Here is a 22,970-nt window from a genome sequence, read left to right as displayed (position 1 = left end):
ATGACATTCTCCAATGGCGGCTCCCGCGTGCCTGACGTGTCCATCGCTACATCCCCCAACGACCCGACCAGCGTTCCTGCCATCTTGAAACAGATGTCTGAGCAGGGGGCTCATTTCTCGACGACGACACTGGACTATGAGGGCCGACTCAAGCTACTCGCCAGTGCGAGAGCCCTGGTTCAGGCCTTGGAAACACCGAGAGAGACCATGTTGAAGCACATCTGGGCCCAGCCCTCGGTTCAGGTTGGCATCACCATGCTATACAATGCCGGCGTCTTTCATTTCATGGCCGAGAAGGATGGGCCCGTGACGATCGATGAGTGTGCCGAAGCCACCAAAATGGACCCAAAGCTTCTTGGTAAGATACCATATTTACTCTATTCTCGAGTTCCGAATTTGCTAACATGATCTTTTCATGTCTCGTAGCCCGCTTGATGAGACACCTAGGCGCCATGGGCTACATAATCGAAACCGGCGTGGACGAGTACGCCCCGACCAACTTCAGCAAAGCCATGTCTCTGCGCATCATCGGTGACGGATATCCTTGCGTGTGAGTCACCACGCGCATAACCTAGAAGATGCTGCATGCAGAAACTACACAGCTAGCTAACACACCGTGTCAGCGTCAACGGTCTCTTCAACACCTTGGGCAAGTTCGGCGACTTCACCAAAGCCCACGACAACAAGATGGTACTGAGCCATACGGATACACCCCTCCGGTACACCGAGAAGACGGACATGAACGTGTTTACGTGGTTACAATCGTTGGGCCTCGGCTCACACTTGAACAACCACATGGCCGGCTACCACCAAGGCCGACCTAGCTGGAGTAGGTCCTTTTGAGCACACCTTTTGTCACTACACTTGTTGTTGGGTCTCGCAAAAGCAGCCGGTCACTGACTTGTCCATCTTCATTTTCTTCATTCCAGTGGACTCGAATATCTACCCCGTGGAGGACCGACTTATCAAGGGCGCAGATACCAGCGAGGATGCTCCATTCCTGGTGGATATTGGGGGCAGCACTGGGCATGATCTTGCCGAGTTCCTGTCCAAACACCCCGGGCACCCGGGAAAGCTGATATTGGAGGATCTGCCAGTGGTCATCAATCACATCCAGGAGTTAGATCCACGGATAGAGCGAGTGCCCTACGACTTCCACACGACGCAGCCCTACCAAGGTAAGTAGTACCTTCTCAATCCGACTCCAGCCGTTCGGATTCTAACCTTTTGTCCTTTTCTTCTTCACTCTAGGTGCTCGCGCATACTACATGCACTCCGTCCTGCACGACTGGCCCGACAACATCTGCGCCGACATCCTGAAGAACGTGGTCGCGGCCATGGCGCCCGGCTACAGCCGGCTGCTGATCAACGAGGAGGTGATCCCGGACCGGGGCGCCGACTGGCAGGCTACGGCGCTGGACGTCATGATCATGATCGAGTTCTCGTCGGCCGAGCGGACCTTGGCCGACTGGACGCGGCTGCTGGAGCCCGCGGGCCTGCGGATCATCCAGGTCTGGGGCGGTGGCCATGGGACGGAGAGCTTGATTGAGTGTGAGCTGGCTTGAAGCTCGGATTGTTGATATGAAAACAAGTGATGACTCAAAAGATGACTCAAGGGTCTTGGTTGGGGGCAAGTCATTTTCCTGGGTTAGTGATGCTTCTATAGAAGAGTCTAAACTTGGTCACAAAGACAAACTTTACTTGAACTCAATGGCCAACGACGGCAAGGTCCCCCGATCTACCATGGACAAGAATGATTAACTCACCGACATAAGATACATGATTTTGGGGGTTGGAAAGCTGGGTGTCAACTCGAGCAATGACTTCCGCTGGGAGGAGAACCAGCGAGACTGTTGCAGTAGGTGTCTCGCAAAGGGTTCAATTCCCGGCAGCCGACATCAAACAGGACTCCGCTTGCCTCTATTGTCACCGCTTGTATATCAACCGACCAATAGTGCTTTAATGTGTCAAATAAGCAATCAATTCAGGTGTCATGCTTGCCGCATGGTGTTGGAGTCACAGATAAGGGGGAAGTTTGATGAAGCGTAGAAAATTGTACCTCGACATTTTGACAAGCCATAACATTAAATAGCCCAGGATCTCCGCGATTTATGATTCTGCAATGAGATTATACAGCACGAAAAGTACAGTATAATCCCATAATCCATAAGTCGCACCTCTAGGTCCTCCCCCCTTTCCCCTCACAGAAAAGTGCCCGTCTTGTGTGAACTGTGAATAACCCAAGGGAGCATCTGCCTTTCTTCCCATATCCACTATCGGCTTGGACTTTTGTTGGGCATCGTTCAATTGACTGTCACCTACCATCGCTGCATGGTCTTGGGACAACGGCGGTCGACCCGTCACTTCGAACGCATCAACAACATCAAAACCTCAAAAGGAAGAGCCGACGATGACGATATTGATCGAAGCAGATCTTCGCTCGGTAAATAAATCCACGAGGGCGACAGCAGCCGGCACCGTAGAAAACGGGCCGGCTTCGGCGTTGTGGCGGACAGCAAGCCCTCAGATGATATCGTGGACATGTTCTGTCTGGGGCTTCTTGACTTTCGAGATGGCCCAGACTGAGGGAACCGACTCATAATACGCAAAGAACAGACAGGCAGTCTGGGACACCGCTGCTGTTGAAGACAATCCACGCATGGACGGACGTGGCGGTATTCTACAAGCTATAGATCGAAATCAAGCACAAGCGGCTGTGCGACGTCGGCTATTAGGACTATGTCGACGAATGATCAGGTTGAACCTATGATCCCGCCTTGCCAAGACATTTCAAAAGAGCCGCTCGAAAGGTCAATTTCACTGGAAACTCGTTCTCTATTCGCTTTTATACACTTGAATCAAATCGACCCCATACTGCCCAGTTGCGGCTGTTCCAGGCGATTGCCATCACACGTTGAAGCGCACGGCAGCCGCAGTAAAAGGGGCCGCTGGCCGAATGAGGGGCCGAAAGAAGAGAAAGACAAAGAAAGACTCGGAGACACCCATCATCAACGCTGGAGCACATCGACGACATGTAGCAAATATCAAGGCGACTCCACACGCGACTTTCATACGTATCCCTCGATGGCACACGTATCTTTCTTGGCGGGCTTGCTGCAGAGCACCATCGCTCGCTACTGATTGCCAGCTTTCTCTCAGTAACCACCCACATGCCTCATTCTCAACATCCTTCTGCGGAGCAGAACGAGACAAGCCCAATGAAGGCTTGGTACGAGGCCATCCCCGAGTAGGAGGCTAGATAGCTTACGCCTCCCGTCCCGCCGATGCGCGGCACTCAGTACTTGCCTGGCATTCCTGCACGAATCAGAAAGAGAGCTATACGCGGTGGATATGGACCAGGATAGGAGAGAGCAAGGTCACAAGTGGTAACAACCTAATAACCAAAGCAGTATTATGAGATGGCAACTGTCGCTGCGACCAAGGCACAAAGATGATCATGTGAAAGAATGTATATAATATTTCATAAATCAAGATACACTATCTCCCTATGCTAAGGCGTGATGTGATAAGTCCCCCGTCCCGAACGCCGGTCTTGATATCATAGATGCCGCAATTCATTCTCAAGTCAAGATGGTAAGCCACATATCCTCTCTCATCAACTCGCTTATTCCTCATCAGATTCTTCCTCTGCGACCTGCATATCGAAAGTTAGCAAATGCATCGTAGAAACAAAAGTCAAAGACCAAAGACGAGGTCACTTACGTTGTCGTGGAAGTTCTGTCCGTCCGTAGTCTCGTTGATGACGCCGACACGAATGCAGAAGTCACCGAACCGCTCGCCCTCCTGCCGTTCCGTGGCGTACTGCTTCAGCAGCGGCTTCATGATGGCGAGGATCTCGTCTTCCTTGATGCTGGAGCGGTAGAGCTTGTTCAGGCGCTGGCCGTGGTAGCCGCCACCGAGGTACATGTTGTAGGCGCCGAAAGCCTTGCCGACGAAGGCGACCTCGGCCAGCCAGGGGCGGGCGCAGCCGTTGGGGCAGCCCGTCATGCGCATGACGATGGAGTCTTGGCGCAGGCCGTTCTCCTCGAGGCAGTCTTCGAGCTTCGAGATCAGGACTGGCAGGTAGCGCTCACTCTCGGCCATGGCCAGACCGCAGGTGGGGAAAGCAACGCAGGCAGAAGAGCTGAGACGGAGACCAGAGAACTGGTAGTTGTCGAGCTTGTACTTCTTCATGAGCTCCTTCATCGCCGGCATATCCTCATCTGCTACATTCGAGAGGATAAGATGTTGGTTACCAGTCAGGCGGAACTCGCCCTTGTGGACCTTGGCAATCTCGCGGAGACCAGTCTTCATCTGGAACTCAGCCGTGTTCTCGATACGGCCGTTCTCGATGAAGAAGGTGAAGTGGTTGAGGCCGTTCTCATCCTTCTGCCACCCGAAGGTATCGACGTTGCTCTGGAAGTGGAAGGCACGCTCGGGCTCGAAGGTCTTGCCCCACATGGCTTCCACCTTGCCGCGGAAGACATCGACGCCGAGGTCGTCAATGGTGTACTTGAGACGGGCGTGCTTGCGGTTCTTGCGATCACCGTGGTCGCGCTGTACCAACATGACCTTCTCGCAGGCAATGTGGACCTCGTCGGCCTTGACGAAACCCATCATGCGACCGGTCTGAGGGTAGGTCTTCTTGTTGTTGTGTGTGGTACCCATACCACCACCGGCGAGGAGGTTGAAACCAACAAGGTTGCCATCATCGCCCTTGATTGCAATCAGGCCGACATCGTGAGCATACACATCAGTGTCGTTGTGAGGGGGGGATAGCGATGGTGATCTTGAACTTTCGCGGCAGGTAGGTAGGTCCATAAAGGGGCTCGAAGTCCTGGACAGCTTCACCCGCAACCTGCTTCTTCTCATTGTTGTCATCCGTGAGCCAGATCTCGTGATACGCCGTTGTGGCAGGCAGCAAATGGTCGCTGATCTTCTGAGAGCAGGCGAACACTTGCCTGTGGTACTTAGATTGGGTGGGAAGAGAGCTGCACATGACGTTTCGGTTAACATCACCACAAGCAGCAATGGTGGTCATGAGCGAGCGGTTGATCGCCTGCATAGCGGGCTTGAGCTTGCCCTTCACAACTCCGTGGAATTGGAAGGTCTGTCGAGTGGTAAGCTTCATCGTCTCGTTGCCCAGGCTGTTGCTGATGTCGTCCATTTGCACCCACTGCTTGGGAGTGGAAACACCACCTGGCAGTCTGCATCGAATCATGAAGGAGTAAGCGGGCTCCAGACCCTGTGCCTTGCGCTCATCTCGGACATCGCGATCGTCTTGCATGTAGGTACCGTGGAACTTGGTGAGTTGCTGGTCGGAAGCAGAGATGGCAGCCGTCGTAGGGTCGTTCAGACCCTCGACGATGGTACCACGGAGGTAGTTGGAGGCGAGCTTGATATCTTCGTTGGTGATTGGTGGGGGTTCCTCGGGAAGACCGTCGACATTGGCAACGCCAAGAGCCGACCAGATCTTGGGCTCCCACTCCGAGTAACCAGTCTGGTAACCATCGGGATCCTGATCGTCACCAAGACCGACATCAGCAAGACGCTTGCCGCCAAAGTTGCCCAGAACGCGGTCAAGGTCCTTAGCAGGCTTGTTGTAGTAAACGCGATCTTGCTTGCGGGGCCAGTAGTGCTTGTCGCCCAGACCGAAGACGGAGTAGTTGACGTTAGCCAGATCAAGATCCGTGCTATCCTTCACAGCATGCCAGAACGACAAGCCATTCTGGGGGAACTCTCCCTGTCCAGCCGTTGCCGTGACGAAAATAATGTTTTCCTCAGTAGACAAGTCTTCCACGGGGTAGTCCTCCATGGCCATGACAGTGGTCTTGAGTCCGCGCGCGCGACCTCGGTTGCCGAGTCGCTTTGCCAGGCCTTGGGCGTTTCCGTTATCAGAGGCGAACAGAATGGTAAGCGGGGCACCAAAGAGGCCTTCCAAAAGCTGGGCGTACGCATCCTTGGCCTTTCGCTTCTGCTGTGCCCGAACCTCTGTACCGAAGTCCTGGGCCAAGCTAGCGGCGAAAGTGGGTTCTTTGCGCATCAGCTGAGTAAGGTGGTTGTCGCGGTCAAGGAACTGCTTGAGCTCCTTCTTGATGCGCTCCGAATCCAGAGAGAAGTTGGGCTCGCCCTTGTCGTCGTTGTTGGGGTTCCAGCGGTACAGGGGCCAGTAACCAACGTCAACAGCCTTCTTGGTCTCTTGTAGGACAGTCAAAGCGGAGTCAGCCTCGCCGAAGTAAGGGAGATAAGCCAGAACAATAGAGGGGCCGTTGAATTGATCAGCCTCAAGCATTGCCTGGAGAACTTGGGTGTAGGAGCTGTAGACGGCAGTTGATGCAACATAAGCGTTGCCGAAGTTCATGGCGTAGAGACCAATATCCTTCTTGCGCCTCTCGGCATCGGCAGCGGCTCTCTCGGAGTAAGGCGTGGAATCAATGATCAACATGTTGACATTTTCGCCTGACTCCAGGACATGGTGGACACCTGAGTTGCCCAGATCATATGACCAGGCATCTGAGCCCACAAGCCAGAGTGACTCCTTGCGGAAAAGACCCTTGCTTGAAAGCAGATCGCGAGCAACCTGGGAACCATCGGTTTCGAGGCGGGCAATGACATCGTCGGCAACATCGCTAGCCTTCTGCGCATCCTCAGCTACAGCAGCCCACTTGGCGAGCCAGTTCTTGGGTGCTTCAGTGATGAACTCATTTGATGTGGCGGCGTTCTTTGCTTCCTTGACAAATCTCTGGCGGTGCTCCTTACGGGCAAGGAGAGAACCAAAACCGAACTCGGGGCTTGTGGCAACTGTCGAAGAGATACCGGCAGTCTTGGAGTTCAGGGCATTGGCCATGTAGACCCGGCTGCCGAACAGCTGGTTGAGGATTTTGGTGTATGCTGTCTCAAGCTTGGGCTGCTCTAGTTGAACGGCAGTGGATACGGGAGTATCTCGCTGACCAACCTCGAGGTTCTGGAGAGGCTTCTCTGAAACGAGGTTCTGGAAAACGCCGCGAAGAGCCTGAGAGATGGTATCACTGGTGATGTAGCCCAGTTGATAGCCAACAACATGTTCGACGCCACCGAAGCCACTCTTTACCGATGTGAGGATATCGATCAGAAGGGGGCCCCACTTTGTTGTCTTTCGTGAAATCTGCTCGATGACAGCCACCCGCTTGACCGACTTGGGAATCGTCTCAACAAGCTTGGATGCCAACCAGGGCCGGTATAGTCTTGCTGTGATCATGCCAGACTTGGCGTATTCGTCGGTGGACTTGGCCGAGTCAAGAGCCTCGGCAAAGAGTCCGGCATCGGAGCCAAAAACGAAAATGGCCTTGTCAGCAGTGGCCGGTCCAGACCACTCGAAGGGGTTGTATTCACGGCCGTTTGCCTGCTTGAACTGTGCCCAGATATCTGTAACGTACTTGTAGATATCTTCGGAGCTGACGATGGGAGCCTCGGGCTCAATGGTAGTCGCTGTAGAAACACCTGCTGTCGCCGGGGAGCCACTCTCTTGGCTCGCCGACTTCTCGGACGCAGCTGAAGACGTCGCCTTGGAGGCGGCGCCCAACAGTGTAGAATCTGACAGACCGTTGGAGGCCGAGGGGGCACCGTTGGCGGGGGCCTCGCGGCGCTCAGAAGCAACTGCGACTCTTCCGTCATCGGCGTAGATGCCAGAGCCCGAGACGGGTGCGGCCTGGAAGCGGCGAACATCGTCGATGTTCAGCACCTGTCGTACGAACTCCGGGTCTTCAATCTCAATGGGCTTATCGTGCGCGCAAGCACCCGAGTCGAAGAAGTGGATGACACCCTTTCCGGAGCGAACAGCCAGAGCATGCGCCGAAATGGCCATGTCTTGGGCCTCCTGTAAGGAGTCCGACTGCAAAAACGTCCATCCCGAGTTTCGGATGGCTGTTATAGAGGAGTAGTCGGGCGACTGGGAAGGCTGGAGGGAGACGTGGAGCACAACCGGGTAGTTGGCGAGTTTGTAGAGATGAGCAATGGATGCGATCAGGATGTCGGAGGTCGTGGTGACGGAGACGATGCGACCGGATCGGATGGGCGCAAAGACGGAGAGGAGGGGATCGTTGTTGTGCCTGACGGCTTGGATCTGGAGCAGAATAAGGGTCAACCAATGCGAATCTTCAATGTAGGTTCAGTTGTGGCAGGAGTAGTATTCACCTCGGGGACCGCAGTTTGGTCCTTTGCGACAAGGCTGGGATCCTTTCGTTCCGCGTATCGCTTAAGGTGGGAGGAAAAAGCAGAGTCCTGGGCCAACGAAGGCTGGACTGAGACAATTACATCGCTGGAAAGGTAGGCGATTCTCGCAACTATACGGCAGCAAGTATATCGTGTTAGCTTGCCCAGTTCTCAAGCGAGGTATTCTCCATGCATTGGGAAATCAGAATTGAGGGAGTGAATGCTGAGGTGGTATAGACATGGACATGGACGTTTGCTGTGCTCGGCTTGCAGCAGCAACTGCCCCGCCATGGGCTGTAGACATGGTTGGTGGGCAGCGGTGGTGACAGGGCGGCTTCTGTCTTATTGCAACAACGTACCTGCCTCTTCCGGCGTGCGAATCTGAGTGTCCGCCATCTTTGCCGACGTCTGAGCTGAAGACGAACCGAAAAGAAAAGACATGATGATGGATGTCACGGTCTCCTCCCCAGGTTTTTATCTAGAAAGCGAGTTTAATGGGGAGTCGAGCGATGGCGGCAGCATGACTTGAGGGTCTTGAGGGGCTCGGCGTCAGGGAAATTATTTTCTGGACACACTTATCCGGCTTAACACTGAGCACAACACTTTTTTCCCTCCAAGTCGGTCTTGCGTGCTTTCAAGGGGGAGAAACAGTCTGTATTCACCCAGTCTCTGCCCCGCAATCTGCCCTGATAGCGGGAAAGCGGTCGTTTTCTGACCCCCCGAACGTGACTTTTCGTCGCTGCTATGGTGCAATTGTCATCCGCTGCAATTGATCGATGGCGTGATCGCGACTAGTCCCCCATGGTGCCACCCCTAAGCACCGAAACCGCCCAATCCTGGAGCTCGCTATGGTCAGAAACAGAGAACCATCTGGCCCCTCCCTCGCCGTCCCCTCGAACCGTTACAAAGCCATTTGCATCCCAAAAGACCGAGCCTCCTCCGCCTAAATCGCCATTTACCCCTGTAGACGCACGTAGACCCTGCACCCTGCCTGCACTAAGACGGCAATCGGTCGCCTGGATTTAGCCTTGCCGGGCGGCTGAGAGCTGAATTGACCACCCCGACAGCCGCTGCAGTTCGTTTATATTTCGAACAAGAGAAGCCATTTCCGCAGCTGTCAACGAATGCATTTGCTTTGAAATACAGGCTCAATTTGGACCCCCACATGCAAACTACTAACTAGACTCATCGCTATCATTACAATGTCTAGATATACGCTAATTCTACAAATCCCGCCATGCGTAAGACGGTGATTGCAACAAACACCGGCTCCCGACAGCCGCCTCCAAAAGCCGCTCATACCCCAGAACCCAAGTATGGCGTCATGCCGATGTGGATATCCAACAGGCCATTCATGAGCAGAGAAATGGCCCGTCTCTCGACAGAGATAAACTCTGAAGATTGGTAATACATAATGCAGGTGTCGATCGTGTAACTTCTCAAGCGGATGCAATCTTGTTGCTTCGGAACTTGGATCGGACATTCTTGGCCCACTCGTCGTCCTGCTTCTGTCCGCCGAGCCAGAAACCTCTGCCCACCGAGATCATCGCTCGGCCGATCTTTCCCTTGTAGCCCTCGCCATCGGGCGTGCCCTCGGCGAAGAGGGTGCCCGCCTGCTCGGGGGTCTCGCTGCCCGTCCAGCCCTGCTGCTTTCCGTCGCGGTGTTGCGCGATGACGGCCTGCGCGTGGGCCATGATGACCAGGGCGAAGTAGACGCGGATCAGGCTGAAGGCGACGATGAAGCTCGTGCTCGCCGTCGTGTCGATGGCCTTCATGAAAGCCGTCAGGGGCACGCCCGTGTCGGCGTCTTCAGGCGGCGTCGGGCCGCCCGTTTTGCTGCTGGCCAGGTACCAGCTGACGGCGAAGACGGTCGTGTAGCTGGTGTTGACGACGGTGTCGATAACGTAGAGCCACGCGAAGGCGAGGTTCTGGAATGGCGTCTGCTTTCGGATGTGCGGGAGGCAGTATGCGAGGATGCCGAGCGAGACGACCGAGTAGAGGTACATGGACAGCTGCAGGCCGGACAGGTGGAAGCCAGTTAGGATGGCGAGCAATCCGTAGAGTCCGGTCGCTTTGTTGAATAGGAACAGGAGCGCAATCAGTTCGGTGCCGCTCTCGAGGCTCATGAGCCCGAGGAAGGTCTGCGACGATAGTGGTCAGTTGTGATGCTGCTGCTTCGGTGGTTGGCTAACGGGCGGCTGGGAGGCGTTGTTGGGGGCACGCGACCGCCGCCCGCCAACGCCAGAGAATTGACTAACCTTGGGACGAGGCATCTGGAGCTGCACGCCGGCCGGTAGCAACATGTTTGTGAATAGTTCTTAACAAAACCGTTGTAATCTCGAAGTCTGTTTCTGGCCGTTGCTAGCGGTGGCTTTTGGCGGTTCGCAGTAGGGGGTTTGAAGGCTTCGAGAATTGACCCTGATTGCAGATTCCTTTCGAAACGATGACGCCGGCTCACTCGGCCCCACGGACTTTAGCGCCCTCCACCACGACTGATTGGTTACTCATGCATTTTAGCGCTATGTCACCTTCAAGATTCACATGCAACTCTGCCACATGATGGGTTTTGATCCTACCTATCACAATCTTGCGGGTTTGAAGTTGATTCGACTCAAAAGAGTATATGGCAAAGTCTTGGATTGGCCAACTTAGTGTGAGGATTCTCCTAGACATCGAAATTGCAAGCAATCAAATGACTTGCCATGAACCGGTTGAGCGCAGCAATTTACATCCATGCAAAGGAACACCACATGTCCATGACCGCTTGGGGTGAGATGGGCTTTTCCGGGATGGTCCCGACCATAGTACCAAAAAAGCATATTGGTTCTACCGCAACATCGATGGACTAGAGCTCAAATCTTAATGCGATTTACTATGCTGGATTGCAGTTTTCCCATTGCATTGATGGGCAGTGTATCCTTTTCGAGGCTCCTGCTCTTCTTGCTGGGCTAGCTCAGTAGGGATTAGAAAGCCAATAAACTGTGATGCACAAAGTCGGTACGAGTCTCGGAGCCAGCGAGTTATATCCAGGTATGAATGATTTCGATAAGCATGTCAAAGAAGATGCGCAGATGGAAAAGCCAGGAAAGGCACCACGTATGCAAACCTAGCGTTCCGAATCAAGAGAGGCCCCATCGCCATCCTAGACGACCTACAGATTCACGGCATCACTAGCCGGATGCCTGCCAGAGGAAGCCCGATCGATATGGCCACAGCTGAGGAAGAAGCTATTGGACATGTAGGCGAACAACTGGAGACCACAATCAGAGAATCAATAGCCAGGATGGAACGCCGATCGACTCGCCAGAGAGCTGACAACATGCACCACTGTCTGTAGTAGTAAAAGAGCATGGAAGGTCTGTATCGCGAGGGATTGGAAGGCTGGGACGGCGGGCAGCAGCTGCTGGTGGGGTCCCACTGTGGCCAGCAAAACCAATGGGCCATAGGCTTGCTATAGTGTATGATGGCGTACAATGGTCGCACTCAATCGCCTTCCACTGTCGTTTAATTAGGCGATAGGGAAATTGATAATCCGAGCTCCAATAAGCTGAATTCGACCTGTCTGCTAATCGTAACTCATTCCGATCGTTTACATAAGATATCTCATAGTTGAGCCAAATGAAGGTCACGCTGGTGCGGCACCTTTCAACTACAGGCATGGCATATGCAGCACTTTTGCTCAGTACATTCATACCGAAATGTCTGTCTTCTTTAAGCATTCACTGAGTCGGATCATTGTCAGCCATAGATCGGAGGATTGTGTCTGTGATCCCAAGTCAACATACGCATTCAATGTGAGAACAAACGTTGAGGCTGGTAATTGAATGCCATACCTCCTTGAGATTACTTATACGCTGGTAGACTTGCTAACATTTCACATCATCTGACTCCATGTCGGTGACGGCCTACACACACATTTCACAGGATCTGTTATATCCCTGGGAAACTGAACCTAGGTCACAATATGCATCTGTGGCTCTTGAAAAAGAGCGTGTGGTGAGAATACACAGTTAGCCATGATGAGGCATGCACTTGCTTTTGTTGTATATCCAGCTTTCATGTCTAACAAGGGGTGCGGTCTCCGCCTACTTCAATAAGCTGTTCCCAAAGAACATGGCTGAAATTGCATTGGGAAAACGTACTGCTGAGGTTCACTGAAGTGCCTGCAGTAAAGAATACTTCAAGCTCAATATTTGAAATAGCGAACAGTCACAGACAAGCAGATCAAGTTTGCAAAGTACGAGTTTGAAGAGATTCTCCCAAAGACTCTTTCAGTAACGAAAGTCCTTCCACTCTGCTGGACTAAAGCTCAGAGAGCAAGTTTTATCTATGAAACTATACCACAATACTCTCTTAGTATATACATATCCTAAGATTTCTCAGGATCTCAATATTTCATAAATATATCGATATATGTCACAAGATTCGAAAGATCTGGCAGTTGCCTGAACATGGATAGTGTTGCCTCCGTCCGATGTAACGGGGATAATGGTAGATTTCGTCCTTGATATGAACACGAAGGCTGCTTCACACACCGAATAGAGGAAATCACAAAAGGAAAGCCTAGGGCAGACTCTTCGGTGGTCGGAGAGCAACACCACCCGGCAGTTTGGGATTTGGACAGATAATTGCACTGTAGAAATATGTTGCTGAGCATAACGAATAAATTTTCGAAGCTGTGTAATCTACAACATATATATATGTTGGAGCCTTGGACGTTTTGCTGCCGGAGCCTCTCTCTTTCTACACCCCCCAAGGCCACGATGTCGCTCTATGCTCCACGATGCCGCCCTCTGCTCCACGATGGCTCCCCGTAGTCCACGATGGTGCCCCGTAGTCCACGGTGGTGCCCCGTAGTCCACGGTGGTGCCCCGTAGTCCACGATGCCGCCCCGTGCTCCTCGATGCCCCCGGTGCTCCACGATACTTCCGGGTTCGCCTTCCCCCCCTGCCGTCCCCCGACCAACTCTCAGAGGTATGAACTGACCACGTCGGCGACTGGTCCCCAGGCCACTCACCATCAAAGCGGCTTGTTCACATAGCCGCAGCAGTAGTCTAGCCCTTTCGGCTGTCGACAGTCGATAAAAAGCGGACTTCTCCTCGTTATAGCCCTCACTCTCCCACCTTGAAAGTTCGTTCCTTCTCATCTGGAGAGGTATAAGTTCATTGTCCTCTCGCCGGAGCCCAACCATACCTTCTCTTCCTTCCTCATCTCTCGGTTCTGGGGCATCTTTTCCGCAAACCGACTCTCACACACCCACATACACACGCATCCTCCTCTTCTTTCTCTTTTCCTCTCGCTCGACCGTCAACACCACTCTTCTTTCATCCATCAACGCTCTTCTGCATATGCTTTGGTTCATCCTTCGCTTTTGCTTTTGTCCATCTTTCGCTCTTGGTTTGGTCAAGCTCTTCTCTTCCACTCATCAGTCTTCCTCTGCAAAGAGCGTTTTGTCCACCCATCGCTCTTCCTTCACTCAAGACTTCTTCCTCTCTGCCCTTCCATCACCTCATACCATCCACCATCCACCATCATCATGGCAAACCACGACCGACTTGGTGCGTATGGTCAACCCATACCTGCCCCATCCACGCATCCATACTGTCATGGATGTGATTATTGTCACCGTCCATCTCCATACCCGGAGCTTGGTGATGACGGCCAACCCATCATGAACTTCGTCATGCCATATCCTTCATGGCCTACAGGTACGTCTCTCGCTCCTTCCATCCTCTTCCGTTACTAACCTGCCTCAGCAGCAAGTTCGGACGGACCAACCAACCCATCCGTTTCGTCAGGTCAGGCAGTTGGCCCAAGACGCATCACTCTTGCCCCCACTGCGGTGAACAACCGCCCAGTCCGTTCCCAAGTTGCTGTTCCTCGGCGACTTCTTCCTGCTCCCACTGCGGTGAACAACCACCCAGGCGGTTCCCAAGTTGCTGCTCCTCGGCGACTTCTTCCTGCTCCCACTGCGGTGAACGACCACCCAGTCCGTTCCCAAGTTGCTGCTCCTCGGCGACTTCTTCCAGCTCCCACTCGGAAGATCCCTACAATACAAGGTCAAGCTACAGGCCGCAGTGTTGCGAGAGCATCTACTACCAATCCTCCCGTCCCCTCCTCCAACATAGATCCCGCTCTCACTGCCTCTTCCGCCAACTTCATGTGCAAGAACTGTGGTGGTCGCTTCGCAACCGCCGCAAATTTGCGAAGTCACCGATGGCAAGTATATGGCGAGCTGGTATCGCCCACCAGAAGCGGCTTTGTTCAGCCGAGTCAGCAGAACAATCCAGTATCATGCCCATTTTCGACGTGTGACGGGATATTTCCATCGCAGGAACAGATGAAACGTCACATTTGGCGCTATCATGGGTTCTTCTCGAACTCATCCCGTTGATGGCAGTTTTGGCGGCCAACAGTGACATCATGTTGGTTTCTCATCAACAGATGAGTTGGGGCGAAGGCGACATTGGGTCCGCAATCGCACCAGAACAAAACGTCTGCCGTCACAGGTGAAGCAGACGAACAGCACCTTGGTAAGTCTTTCCATCACGAAGTCGCTCACAAACTACGGTGACTGCTACCTTGACGCACTTGAAGCTAACCTTCCCATCGCTGAGAAGGGTTCTTCTGCTTTCTCCGCCGATCATTTTGGGATCAGTACGCTGATCGAGCAAGAATGAAGCGAGAAAGACACGTTGACGGCAAGAACGCCAAGGACAAGACTCTCCGGTGAGAGGATGGACACATTGTCACCACCCATCTGATCTGCGACTGGGTCTTCTGGGCCACCATTGCCTTGGTAAGTTCTCAGCAATCCAAAGTCATCAGGTGTTGTGACTTCTATCTCATCTCAGTTGGCATATGTCAGACTAACTTGCGTCTCACGAAGTATTTGGTTTCTGCTCTCTTGCCAACGATGAGTAAAGAAAAGTGAAAACAATCATAAAAAGACGGTAAGCACAAGAACAACCTTGGCCTCTTCATCTCAACTGACCAAGGCGCAGGTCATGTTCGTTTGCCTGACATGAGGCCACCCTCCCTCTGGACTTCTTCCTCTCACCAGAGAGGTGCTTTGAGCAGGCCTTTGTACAACGCCTATCACTTGCTAAGACGCACCCCATCTTCTCAGTGCAAGAGCCCAGGTAGCTATGCCAATCGTAACAACAACAACGACTTCGGTTTTCATTCTGGTATCTCTACTCTGTCCTGATGAGCCCTTGCCAAGACGTGAAGCTGCCTCCAAAGAGAGATCAGTTTCCTTTTGGACTAGCACATCGTTTGGCTGTATCATCCCCAGAAGGGCCTGCCTTCAGTTTGACCGGCGCTGAGTACGCCTTAAACCTGATCTTACTGGGTTGGGTTTGGGTAAGATGGGATATTCAGCCTTGTCAACTGTCGCAAGACTTTGCTCATTTGTCATTGTTTGTTTTGTGTTCTTGTACTGTTCTTCTTGTATTCTTTCTGTTTCCGATTTGGCTCAGAGAGGCTGGTCTGATAAGTGTTCTCGTCGGATTTTGGATGGTCATTTGTCATGACTATGGGTCACAGTGACGCTGATTACCATATCCTTGGCAAGGTTCTTTTCCAGATTGCCGCCAAAATCTCGGGCAGCCGCAGTGACGTCTCGGGAGATGGGTATGGAGGCCCAGGGGTTTTTCCAGGTGACTGGGGAGACCCAGGGGTTTTTCCAGGTGACTGGGGCCTGCCCGGTGTGTTGGTCATGGGGGTTTCACAGGATACACTCATGATATCAGTGTCGCCGCCTATATCTCAGGCATCGACCCTCCCTGGTCCTCCCTCGCGCGGTTCCGTCTTCCTGCCTGACCCGAGGTCAACCACTAAAAGATGGGGGTTTTATGGCGACCAAGCCGCACTGGTACCGCCAGTTCACCGGCTTTCACCGAACGTCCAAGCCCTCGGATCGAGTGGCTCTCCAAGGACGTGTGCCCCGACACCCGCACGAAGAGCCTACACAATCGGCTCAACCGCGACGAGCAAACCGGCATCTACTTGCCTCCTACTCGATCGCGTAACTGCCAGGAGATCGACGCCGATTGTGGCCGCGCCATGATCCAGATCCTGCGGAGGGACGACCTTGGTCAAATGGTTTGAGCAGCGAATTGGCAGAATGGCTGACTGGGATGGATTGGATGAGATCAACTGGCTATTGTACTGTTGATGACTTCTCTGGAGGTGAGTATTGGGTGAAAGTCCACGTTTGGCCACTTCTTGCTGACTTGAACTCGAACACAGCGACTTACACCATTCCCTCATGGCTGCTGCCCCGAGGGCGACGACGGCCACTTCTCACGAGGTAGTGGTCGTGGCAGTCCTTCTTGGTGGTGGCTGAGACCAAGAATGGGATCTTGTTCTGTTCTCAAGCATAGTGTCATCTTCATTATGCATGGAACAGATATCCATAGGGGATCTGAGGTAAGTCACTTTCGTCTGATGTTGGATCACCTGACCATACCCTGTTATACTAACGAAAGAACAGCTTGAGGCAGTTCTGAGGAGCAAAGTTCGTTTGTTATGCTCATGTGTGAGATAGACACTACAGAAAGAGTGAGGTAAGTCATCCTTGTTTGCTTCAGGATTCTGTTTCCTACTTTGGCCGGTCATACTGATGTAAACTCAGCAGACGATGGCTGCGGGCGGCAAACTTTGTGTTGCAAACCGTGTCTTGGTTTGCTTCTTGCAATGCTGCCGCCATTGTCTGGACGACTATCCAGCCCATTCTCGAGAGAGAATTGATTTGTCCCCAGAGAGCTTGTCCCCAGAGAGCGGAAATTTTGAACATTTGCTTGCTTTGCTCCCCAACAGCCATTTGCTCTTGCTCCCCCTTAGCGACTCTGCAAAAATGGCGGCGTTGCCCAGAATCTGGACAAGTGGACTTCTCCAGAACGTCCAGCTCTGGGTTTCTCAAGTCGCCTGTGGATGTCATCACCTGGAGCATCACAAGGCTCTAACAGAAGCTCATGCAAACCAAGGGCAGTCATCATTCTTCTCGATGCTCGCCTTGGCGTGGTGTTTCAGGAGCGGCGTTCCCCCTCCTGAACCCCCGGCTGGTATCTAGGGAGCGGCGTTCCCCCTCCCAAAGGCCAGCTGGGGCCACGTCAAGGTTTGCGAGATCGTCACCCCCCGAGATGTTGTGAACATTTTGGATATCCCTGCCCGGGTTTATCAACAGAGCCAAAGAAGAGAACATCTTGTGCCTGCCTGACCGACCCCGGCTGGTATCTAGGGAGCGGCGTTCCCCCTCCCAAAGGCTAGCTGGGCGACGTCAAGGTTTGGTATCACATCGTCACTCCTGGAGTTGGACAACCTCTTCAAGACTGACTTCACTTGACTGGTTGACACGACGTTGGCGACTACAACGAAGGTAGTCAAGCTCCTCCGCGAGACCGACCTTGACGTGGTAGTTTCAGGAGCGGCGTTCCCCCTCCTGAACCCCGACTGGTAACTAGGGAGCGGCGTTCCCCCTCCCAAAGGCCAGTTGGGTCACGTTAAGGTTTGGTATCACATCGTCATCCCCGATGTTGAACCCGATCTTGAGGACTGGCTAGACCTCACTGGTTGGCACGATGTCCGAGACCGACACAAGCCCAGTCATCATTCTTCTCAATGCTCACCTTGGCGTGGTGGCTTCAGGAGCGGCGTTCTCCCTCCTGAACCCCGGCTGGTCCTCTGTGGAGCGGCGTTCCCCCTCCTCATGGCCAGCTGGGCCACGTCAGGGTTCGTGGTCAGAAGATGAGTCCTCGTTGTCAGAATCGACAAAGGGTGAGTACATGTTCAATCCATGGCAACGACAGCATCAGCTCTGCTGCTTCGTCAGCTTTCCCACTTTTCAGAAATCGCCTACTGACACTTCAGCCAGATGGCATTGCCGCGCCAATCCAAGCTCCTCCAGGAGGAATTAGAAAATGTTCCAACCAGAGAGAGCAAGAGCGAGACGACTAGGTGCCAAAGGACATTGGCATCCAGCGTAAACGCGTGAGTGACGGGGGCAAACAGAGAAAGCGCGCTTCAAAGCGTACTCGAGCCGCTGAAAATGCTGTTGTTGCCCCGGAGCCTCAGAGAGCCCAAGGCCAGCAGCAGTATGGTGGAGGTTACCAACAAGCCGGCAACGACTTCATGCAGCAGAACCACTACCAGTCGCAGGCCAGCTCGCCAGTGCAATGGGCGTAAGTACACTCTGTCTTTCGTATCGGTGTTCCATACATTTCAATACTAACTCCTCGAACAGCGAAGTCGGTCCTGTTGTTGTACCCTTGACAGCTCCAGGTGGTATGCCCAACCACTGTCTGCCTCGATTTCAGCACTCCGGCTCCCCAAGAGATCCGCGATGATATACAAGAATATGTCTTCGTATCCACTAAATTCCTCCCAAGAAGTCCATGCCTCACTCCCTGACTTTGCTCTCCATCTACCTATGGCTTCCACCTGCATCAAGTTCTCTTCGAAAGTTCTGTACACGCCACAGCTTCGTATTGTATTAGTAAGTGATACATGGAATGAATGCTCTTCCATTTTCCCAGGACGTGCTGACAGTTGACAGGTTTAGAATCAAAAGGGAAGATTGTGAGATATCGCATCTGTCTGTTCTGCTTGCCAGCATGTGATCCAGCCAGTCTCTACAGTTTCGCTTTCTTATCATCATCGTCTACCTTATACCTCTTACTGGTCACTGCTGCTCTCTTCTTTGTAACCCATTATCGGAACTTATGCATCCTGCAGTGACGTCGTCTTGTATTCACACCGTCTTGCATTCACGCGGTTTTGTACCCACATCGTCATACATTCACGTCCTGCTCTCCTCCACACACTTCATTTCCCTTTTCCAAACCTGGTATTGAACCAGACCGTCCCAGTAAACTTACTAACTAACATCGTTGCACGGTTGTCTCAGCTCACTATAAGACCCTGGAACACCCCTGACCGGGACAATGGTATGTACTTCCTTCTCATTTCATTGCTGTCTCTTTAATATACATGATATAGCCCATTGTACTAACGCCAACAACACGATGCGACCCCTTGTGGAAAGCGTCGTGTCGAGTTGACTACAGACTTTGCCCATGGGGCCCAATGACGAAGAACCTCTCAGCACCAACGACTGCAGCAGCCAGGCTCAACGGCAAGATTTATTCAGCTATTCTGACCGGAGTCGAGAACCAGAAGAAGTTCCGCAGCTCGACCAACACCATCGATTGGACAGGTATGTAGCTGGGGCAGCCCATTATCCAACGCCGCACCGTCATGATGATCTTGCCGAGCAATATGACTAACACAGCGCCCGAGGACTACTAATGGAGGGTTGAAGCATGCCGCCTAGGTTTTCCACCAGGCGGCATGCTTCAACCTCCATGAGTCACCATTAGATACGAACATAGCTTTGCCCCGAACGATCATCCCTAAGGGGTCACATGACCATTACTCATTGGGTGAAAGAGATTTTACTCCCCATCAACCAGCTACACTCTCCAACTCTCTAGTGGAGTGAGTTCAAGAACAGCCGAGATAGTATATTATCGGGCGTGTACTTCACAAAGAGTGGTATTGCCGTCCCGACTGCCACTACCAACACTACCGACAGCATGACTGGGACCTCCAACAGAAACGGGGACCGAGCTGAACAGAAGCTTCCTGCAACCGATGCTGTAGCCGACGACCCAAGTCCTGTCCGAAGTCAAAGTCACTTCCGATTCCCCATCCACTTCCTCGGTCCCGGCCACGCCGCCGCCACCAAGAGCACAACGGCCGCTGATACCAAAAGCGCCGTCGATATCAAGAGCGCCGCCGTCGGCACCAAGAATACCGTATGCATCAAATGTAACCAAGAGCGCAATTCCCACCGTCGCCACTGCTACCTAGAACATCGTTGCTACCGGACACGGCTGACACCAATAGCGCCACCAACAACAAGAGCGCTGCCAACACCAAGGGCACCGCCGCCGTCGCCCCCGCCACATCTTGCTAATTTGGCGTACCAAGCACGGTCAAGTTCCTTCCCCATACTTACCTTAACGTTGTGGTTTCGGGGCAGCATTCCTCCTCACGAGGCCCAGCTGGTAACTAGGAGCGGCGTTCCCCCTCCCAAAAGTCAGCTGGGCTGCAACAGGAGGAGCCACCGCAGCAAGTTTCACGAGGGGCCAACACTCAAAGTTCCAAAGGAACTATCCGGCAATGGTCGACATGCGGCTCTGTCCCAGAGATGAAGGTTGACTGCATTCGCTGACAACGTAAGTAAAATCACATATCATGTCCCCCATCAACTCACACCCGCACATATGTACACCATGAGAAAGCATTTGCTAACATCTTGTGCCATGCAAGGAAACAGTGGTATGATGACCTCAGTGAATGGATTATTCTTGTTGTCTTTCCCCTTTGGTCGTTCTGGCCTGTGACTATTCACCTCCTGTCGCTAGTCCTATCACTAGGATTATCGTCCAAAGTATGGCCAGGTCTACCGCCGTATCAATCATTACTCATCTCTTTCGTCCCATCAATCCTCTCGGCGACCTCTCGGCGACTTCTTACTGACCTCTCGGCGACTTCTTGCCGTCCTCTTGGCGACCTCTTGATGTCCTCTCGGCGACCCTCTCGTCGATCCTGTTGCTACGGCAGTTGCCGGTACAGTCACTACGACTCTCACCGAGCCTTTCATCGGTCCAACAAGTTTATGTCAATCACACGAGAGTCTCAGTTTACTGTCGTCACCTGGTCATACTAACCCGAACCTCAGGGAACCACTCTTTATGATTGGGGATATGAGGTTAGTTGTGTTTGTTTGACTCTGCATCTGCTATAGCCAGTGGTACTAACGGCATTGTTAGCATTAAGTGACGACCAGCGACAAGCTTTGCTTTTGCTTTGAAGCCTGGCTGTGCCATTATGTCCGACACAACCTTTGTGTATGGACCCATCTTCGAGTCATGGGACAAGAGGTTGAGCACCTTTCTGACATGTGGGCGTCCTGAGAGCAGTATAGGAGAACGCCGAATGCCCACGACCATCGGGCTCAAATGAGAAGGATGAGCTTCAATGACTGCGGCGGATTTTGAGTCATCGATATGACCAATGACATCCACCGCGACTATGAGGTAAGTTGCTCATCTCTGAGTCTGAACCTACTATACCGCAGTATACTGACATCAAAATAGCACGAAGTGACTCTGGGCGGCAAGCGTTGCTTTGATTTAATAGCCAGCTTCGCCCGCCCAGAGTCGATTGACAGCACGCGTCCGCCCAGAGTCTATTGACAGCGCGCGTCCGCCCAGAGTCTATTGACAGCGCGCGTCCGCCCATAATCCACCAACAGCTCATTCACCCAGCAGCAACCTCAAGATACCGCTAAGAGGCAATGTGGATTCGTGCATCAACCAACGCGGTGATCACAACCATGGGCTGAAGGGGCTCCCCGAGGAGCCAATGTCCAAGGAGACAAAGCCACGACTTCGACGCATGGCAAAGAAGACCTGCAGGAGGACCCAGAAGATCTGGTACATCCATCAAGTTGTCGTTTCACCTGTCGCCGAACCTGGCGCGACGCCTATCTTCCTGGTATGTTACTGAAATCCCTCGTGGACCTCTCAAAGTTCACATCACAAATTGCTCATTTCTTCTTTTATCGGATCGGCAACGAGAGAAGAAAAGCGAAGGCTCTCATTCAGTGACTTTTCTACCCATCCACTTATGTATGTGTGTATCATGATACTAACTGACATTGCATTTAAAGGAGGCCCGGGGGATCTTCAAGGTTCACAAGTTCAAGAAGGGACGACTCTTCACTGCACACCCAAGCTGCCAGTCGCTCGAGCACTCAGTGCCCTCCCCTCCAGTTTCTGGCAATGGTGCCACGATTTCACCCACTGGTCGCCAACACATCATTACAGACACTAGTGCTGTCTCCTTCCACCTTCCTCAATATGTATGTGATTGAGTACCATGTGTGCAACAACGGCCACTTCCTGCAGGTCCCTTTCTCACAGCTAAGGCGTCTGCAAAGAATTCAGCCTCAGTCATCATGGCTATCTTGACCATAGCCTGAGCTCGGCAGCAGAGGTTGCGGTCGGCATGAGAGTATCGAAGTGAGCAACACTGACCTCCCCTGAGCGAAGGAGTCGCTCAACACCTCTTGGCTGGCTGCATTGCAGATCCAACAATCTGATCCCAGCAACCTCCTGCCTCACTGTCGATACTGTCCTGTTCGTTGTCCTTTTTGTGCTTCTTATTTTTTCTTGCTTGCCCATATCTTTCACGGCGGCTTGAACTTCACTCACGCAAGGAAGTTGATGGAGTGGACAAGAACGTTTCGGGAAGCCGAGGTACAACTCGTCACCAAGAGATATTGGCCATTGTCAATATCGAAGAGGGCGATTCTGATTCTGATTCAGATCGAAACATGATCATCATTGCTGAAGGTCATGATCTGAAGACAGCATTATTGCTTTACATCTCATTCGGAACACTCACGAGATCTGGATCAATGAGCACCAGACCAGCATCAAAGACCTCGAAGACCATTCTGGATTGCATTGTGGTGTCATCAGAGTCAGGATCCGAACCACCCTGTCGCTACAATGGACGTGCTACAACGGTTGGCACTGACTTGGAAAACTCCATTGTGATCCCTTCTGAATCCATCTCCTCCTCGTCAGATGTGCAGGTAACAGATGCCGAGGCATTAGGTGACGCGGGTGCAGGATGCGTGACTTCACTCTGGCGGCGAGAGCGAGAAACTTTCGCTCGACGTTGATCTGCACGACGGGTTTTAG

At 52.8% G+C, this 22,970-nt stretch overlaps 7 protein-coding genes across 7 annotated transcripts; 3 read left to right on the top strand and 4 right to left on the bottom strand.

The window, feature by feature from the left end:
* On the top strand, positions 1 to 1,565 carry PG998_004556 (O-methyltransferase mpaG; the record flags this gene model as incomplete). The annotated part of the gene is made up of 5 exons (XM_066871374.1): positions 1 to 358; positions 427 to 550; positions 624 to 829; positions 930 to 1,178; positions 1,252 to 1,565. The coding sequence occupies 5 exons, from the start codon at positions 1 to 3 to the stop codon at positions 1,563 to 1,565; spliced, it is 1,251 nt and encodes a 416-aa protein (XP_066735124.1).
* Positions 1,566 to 3,625: 2,060 nt separating this feature from the next.
* Positions 3,626 to 8,631, bottom strand: PG998_004555 (sulfite reductase (NADPH); the record flags this gene model as incomplete). Its single annotated transcript, XM_066871373.1, has 5 exons — positions 3,626 to 3,655; positions 3,724 to 4,716; positions 4,859 to 8,101; positions 8,173 to 8,321; positions 8,550 to 8,631. The coding sequence occupies 5 exons, from the start codon at positions 8,629 to 8,631 to the stop codon at positions 3,626 to 3,628; spliced, it is 4,497 nt and encodes a 1,498-aa protein (XP_066735123.1).
* A 998-nt stretch (positions 8,632 to 9,629) lies between these two features.
* PG998_004554 (inositol phoshorylceramide synthase regulatory subunit kei1) lies at positions 9,630 to 10,493 on the bottom strand (the record flags this gene model as incomplete). The annotated part of the gene is made up of 2 exons (XM_066871372.1): positions 9,630 to 10,331; positions 10,449 to 10,493. 2 exons carry the CDS (start codon positions 10,491 to 10,493, stop codon positions 9,630 to 9,632), a joined length of 747 nt encoding a protein of 248 aa, XP_066735122.1.
* A 3,519-nt stretch (positions 10,494 to 14,012) lies between these two features.
* PG998_004553 (uncharacterized protein) lies at positions 14,013 to 14,837 on the bottom strand (the record flags this gene model as incomplete). The annotated part of the gene is made up of 2 exons (XM_066871371.1): positions 14,013 to 14,237; positions 14,715 to 14,837. 2 exons carry the CDS (start codon positions 14,835 to 14,837, stop codon positions 14,013 to 14,015), a joined length of 348 nt encoding a protein of 115 aa, XP_066735121.1.
* A 1,198-nt stretch (positions 14,838 to 16,035) lies between these two features.
* Positions 16,036 to 16,302, top strand: PG998_004552 (uncharacterized protein; the record flags this gene model as incomplete). The annotated part of the gene is made up of 1 exon (XM_066871370.1): positions 16,036 to 16,302. The coding sequence occupies one exon, from the start codon at positions 16,036 to 16,038 to the stop codon at positions 16,300 to 16,302; it is 267 nt and encodes an 88-aa protein (XP_066735120.1).
* Positions 16,303 to 19,718: 3,416 nt separating this feature from the next.
* On the bottom strand, positions 19,719 to 20,239 carry PG998_004551 (uncharacterized protein; the record flags this gene model as incomplete). Its single annotated transcript, XM_066871369.1, has 2 exons — positions 19,719 to 20,060; positions 20,111 to 20,239. The coding sequence occupies 2 exons, from the start codon at positions 20,237 to 20,239 to the stop codon at positions 19,719 to 19,721; spliced, it is 471 nt and encodes a 156-aa protein (XP_066735119.1).
* A 1,027-nt stretch (positions 20,240 to 21,266) lies between these two features.
* PG998_004550 (uncharacterized protein) lies at positions 21,267 to 22,951 on the top strand (the record flags this gene model as incomplete). The annotated part of the gene is made up of 5 exons (XM_066871368.1): positions 21,267 to 21,296; positions 21,357 to 21,435; positions 21,515 to 21,756; positions 21,932 to 22,123; positions 22,481 to 22,951. The coding sequence occupies 5 exons, from the start codon at positions 21,267 to 21,269 to the stop codon at positions 22,949 to 22,951; spliced, it is 1,014 nt and encodes a 337-aa protein (XP_066735118.1).
* Positions 22,952 to 22,970: the final 19 nt, after the last annotated feature.

This window comes from Apiospora kogelbergensis, assembly GCF_038363985.1.
Source record: "Apiospora kogelbergensis strain CBS 113332 chromosome Unknown utg000002l_segment0_segment0, whole genome shotgun sequence".
In the NCBI taxonomy this organism is placed as follows: domain Eukaryota; kingdom Fungi; phylum Ascomycota; class Sordariomycetes; order Amphisphaeriales; family Apiosporaceae; genus Apiospora; species Apiospora kogelbergensis.
This window is presented reverse-complemented; position numbering and strand designations above follow the sequence as displayed.